This window comes from Henckelia pumila, chromosome 1 (genome assembly GCF_033568475.1).
Source record: "Henckelia pumila isolate YLH828 chromosome 1, ASM3356847v2, whole genome shotgun sequence".
Classification (NCBI taxonomy): Eukaryota; Viridiplantae; Streptophyta; class Magnoliopsida; order Lamiales; family Gesneriaceae; genus Henckelia; species Henckelia pumila.
The window spans coordinates 80,271,462-80,275,522 of record NC_133120.1 but is presented as its reverse complement, the minus strand read 5'-3'; the positions used below and the strand labels follow the sequence as shown (position 1 = coordinate 80,275,522).

At 31.2% G+C, this 4,061-nt stretch overlaps 1 protein-coding gene across 1 annotated transcript; it reads left to right on the top strand.

Moving 5' to 3' along the window:
* Nucleotides 1-1,139: 1,139 nt before the first annotated feature.
* On the top strand, nucleotides 1,140-3,616 carry LOC140876137 (uncharacterized). The gene is made up of 6 exons (XM_073280012.1): nucleotides 1,140-1,245; nucleotides 1,537-1,662; nucleotides 1,752-1,820; nucleotides 2,062-2,168; nucleotides 2,780-2,918; nucleotides 3,139-3,616. Exons 2-6 carry the CDS (start codon nucleotides 1,554-1,556, stop codon nucleotides 3,474-3,476), a joined length of 762 nt encoding a protein of 253 aa, XP_073136113.1. The 5' UTR covers nucleotides 1,140-1,245; nucleotides 1,537-1,553; the 3' UTR covers nucleotides 3,477-3,616.
* Nucleotides 3,617-4,061: the final 445 nt, after the last annotated feature.

Genomic DNA, 4,061 nt, shown 5'->3' with positions numbered 1-4,061 from the left:
CTCTTTTAGATGCACATATAAAAAAATGTTACGTAATATGACTCAAAAAATATAATAGTATACTTAAAAAGCGGCAAAATCATTTTACGACATAATATTGAATTAAATTATTTTTTAAACAATATAAGCCTTTTTAGATTATATATTCAACATCAGATTTAAAACAATGTCACGTAATAAAACAAAAACAATTAGCATATTTAAATAAAAGCAAAATTATTTTACTAGATAATGTTAAGTTCACATTTTTCAAACATTATAATCTATTTTTAGATAATATTACAAGATCTTTTTATTATAATAATTATCAAAAAATATAATACTATGAATTTAATATAAGTAATTGTATCTATACAAAAATAGTTTTAGAATTTTATCATAAGTTTTTATATAAAAAAATAAAATAATTTTTTTTAATATTACGTTAATGAGAAAAATGAGTATTGTTAAATTTTTACCGTCGAGGCTCTATTTCTTTCGCCACAGCGCATTCGAGGTTTGTTTTTTCCTAAACCCTTCTCCCTGTTCTTTTTTTTTTCTCCAAATAGTGTGTTTTTTTTTTTGGATCTCTTTCATTAATGATATATCAACACTTTTGAGCTATTCCACATTTTGTCCTCCTCTAGATTAGGGTTTAATGTTTTTTTCCTTCTAATTTGTAAGATGAGTATGAATTATATATTTTATTTAAGAGTGAATATTTTTTATTTTTTGCAGGCTGCCTATGTTCACATGATTCATGCTAATTTTGATCGTGCATGTTTATTCTTTTAGATTTTAGGGTTAGATATTTACAACAATTATCTCGTGATATTTTGCTATTATCTCGTGATATTTTGATAAGTATCATAAGATTTTACATTCAATGTATCGTGAGATTTGATAAATTAAAATTTTGTATTGAATTTTTTGTGGTATAAAAATTGTTGTAGAAATTTGGTGTACATGTAGCATTGCTCTTATTACTTCATTGTACAAATTTGGTTGTACATGTATAGCGATATTTACAACAATTATGTCGTGATATTTTGTTATTATCTCGTGAGATTTTGATATGATATCGTGAGATTTTGAATTCAATGTATCTTGAGATTTGATAAATTAAAATTTTGTATTGATTTTTTGTGGTGTAAAAATTATTGTACAAATTTGGTTGTACATGTAGCATTGCTCAATTCCCAAATCCACCTTCCCTAATTTCTTCTGCCGTCGAGGCTCTATTTCTTTCGCCACAGCGCATTCAAGGTTTGTTTTTTTTCCGAAACCCTTCTCTCTTTTCTTTATTTCTCCAAATAGTGTTCTTTTTTTCTTCTTTTTTTTTCGGTATCTCTTTCATTAATGATATATCAACACTTTTCAGCTATTCCACATTTTGTCGTCCTCTAGATTAGGGTTTGATTTTTTTTTTTCCTTCTAATTTGTAAAATGAGTATGAATTATATATTTTATTTAAGAGTGAATATTTTTTAATTTTTGCAGGCTGCCTATGTTCACATGATTCATGCTAATTTTGATTTTGCATGTTTATTCTTTTAGATTTTAGGCTTATTGAGATGGCTTTTCTGAAGAAAGTTGGGAATGTCCTGAAACAAAGTTCCTCCAATCCTTCGCTTTCTATGGCCATAAGGAGCATGTCCACCTTTTCAAAGATCTTTGTTGGAGGTGTGAGTTGTTAATTGTTATGTGGATTTTAAGAAGTTTGAACTACTAATATTTTGCTTCTCATGTTTTATTCTTGTTGTCCGCTGTAGGTCTCCCAAATAGCACTGATGACATGAGTTTGAGTGAGACGTTCTCAAAATACGGTGAAGTTGTTGAAGGTATAATCCTTTGAATTTGAGTATTTCTTTATTTTATGGTTTTTGAGTATCCTTGCTGTTGGTACTCTGCAAAGCAACCGAAACAAAGATTTTTATTGGACTTCATATATTTTCCCTCGTTTTTGTCAAAAAATCCATGAAAAAAGTTATAGGAGGCATTGTTGAATATTGAGAGTCATATAAAGTTAATTTGTAATGGTATAACTTTGGACTAATGGTTTCCATTTTTTTGGTTTTGCAGCTAGAGTTATCATTGATCATAACACCGGTAGGTCAAGAGGGTTTGCTTTTGTTACTTTTACTTCAAGTGAAGCTGCTTCCAGTGCTATCCAGGCATTTGATGGCCAGGTATGCAACTATATATCATCATGTTTGTGCATCTGTCTATACGGATCTTAAATGCTTTTTATTATAAGTTTCCTGTTTCGTTAATGGATTTTTCTCCAGTCGTTTACAATTTGCCGAAAGTTGTCACGTGTGTTAAAATTTGTGATCGACTTCTTTACGCCCATTTTCTACCTGTAATTAAAACCATTGCGGCAGATACAAAGTCTCCTTAGTCAACAACGGTGAACTATGTCATTTCATATTTTTACGGTATGTTTTTGCTTGTTCCTATGGCTATGATATCATCAGCATAATTTCCTTGCAAACTTGTCTCATGGAAGTTGGGCAATGAATGGTGAGTCTTCCTTCTATGTTAATTGAATTACTATATTAACTGGAGGTAAGAATATTTAAACATATGAACTGTGGTATTTTAAATTAGAGTTAGAGTAACTTAGTCGAGGTATATGTGCCAAAAGACCTTTTACGTGTCTTTAAAATTTTACAATCCAACAGTGAACATGATCAGCTCTTGCAGCAAAGGCATTTTGTTTAAATAATTGCTTTTCATGCATATATAATTCAACAAACTTGCTTAGTTATATATGGTTGAACTCGCATCTGCTTGACAGGAACTCTATGGCCGAAAGATAAAGGTGAACTATGCAACAGAAAAATCTCATAGCGGCGGTTTTGATGGCAGTTTTAATTCCAGTGATGGCTGCTATCAAGGTGGTCTGGGTGGTAACTACGGTGGCGGAAGCTACCAAGGTGGTGGTTTTGGAGGTTTTAGTTATACTATAATTATATAAAATGATTTTAAACATTCAATATCCATTACAATCCTATGTTCCTACTGATTATCACTTAGAACTCTTCAATTCTTGCAAGAATTTGCATAATCCCAAGATTTCACTCTATGGGTTTTCTCACATTTTACGTTTTTTTTTATATTAATATTCATTCAAATTCAATCTTCATATAATTATAGGAGACCAAGAAAGCAATTTAAAGACATATCTGGTTCATGTTGAGTTGCCTTTGGACGGTCCGCAGCCGGATTCGATTACTTTTGATGATGATCTTGACCGATGGTACCATTCCTTTTTGCCAAAGACGACGAATTCGAGCTCGAACGAGGAACCTCGCATCAAATATTGTTACCACGTTGGTTTCAGGGGATTTGCAGCAATAATGTCTCCAGAACATATGAAAGCTATGGAGAAGATGCCCGGATTCGTGTGGGCTCGGCCTGAGAGAATGTTCCATCTCCACAACACAAACTGGGTTGAATCAGAAAATGGATTGTCATTTACTGGTTTGATTTAGCTATTCGAGGCCATTTCACTTGGTTGGAAGAGAGTCTTGTCTTATATTATTCCTTCTCTTGACAGTAGTACGACACATGTTTTTTCAACTTTCTGAAGTTTCGTATGAAATGTACAAGTATGTGTGGAATATTTATTGATCTGGTGAAAGAATAATTATCGATGTTCGAGAATTCTTACAATTTCAGTCAATGATTTTTTTGGATGCTTTTTATTTTAATTTAGTTGTCTGTTTAAGAGTCATTAGAGGTCTAAATCATTTACTCATTAATTTTCTTTTGTAGAGGAGGTTTTTCCTTGTATTTTCTTCTTCTTCCGCTCTTTTTTTTTTTTTTTTTTTTTGTGTGTGTGAAATTATTGTACGCTATCTATGGGATGGTCTGCCGTTTTATTATTCATAATGCTTTCGTTCTCCTCCTTCCAACCTAACATTTGGATACTAATATATATAGGAAGAATCGAGCTGATTTCTTGAATTGTAACTATTTACTTTATAAGTTTCTAGCAGCTGTTTATGAAGTTCCTAATTTTCTTTATTCACATAACCTGTTTCTATGTTATCTTATGTAACGTACCTTTTAGTTTA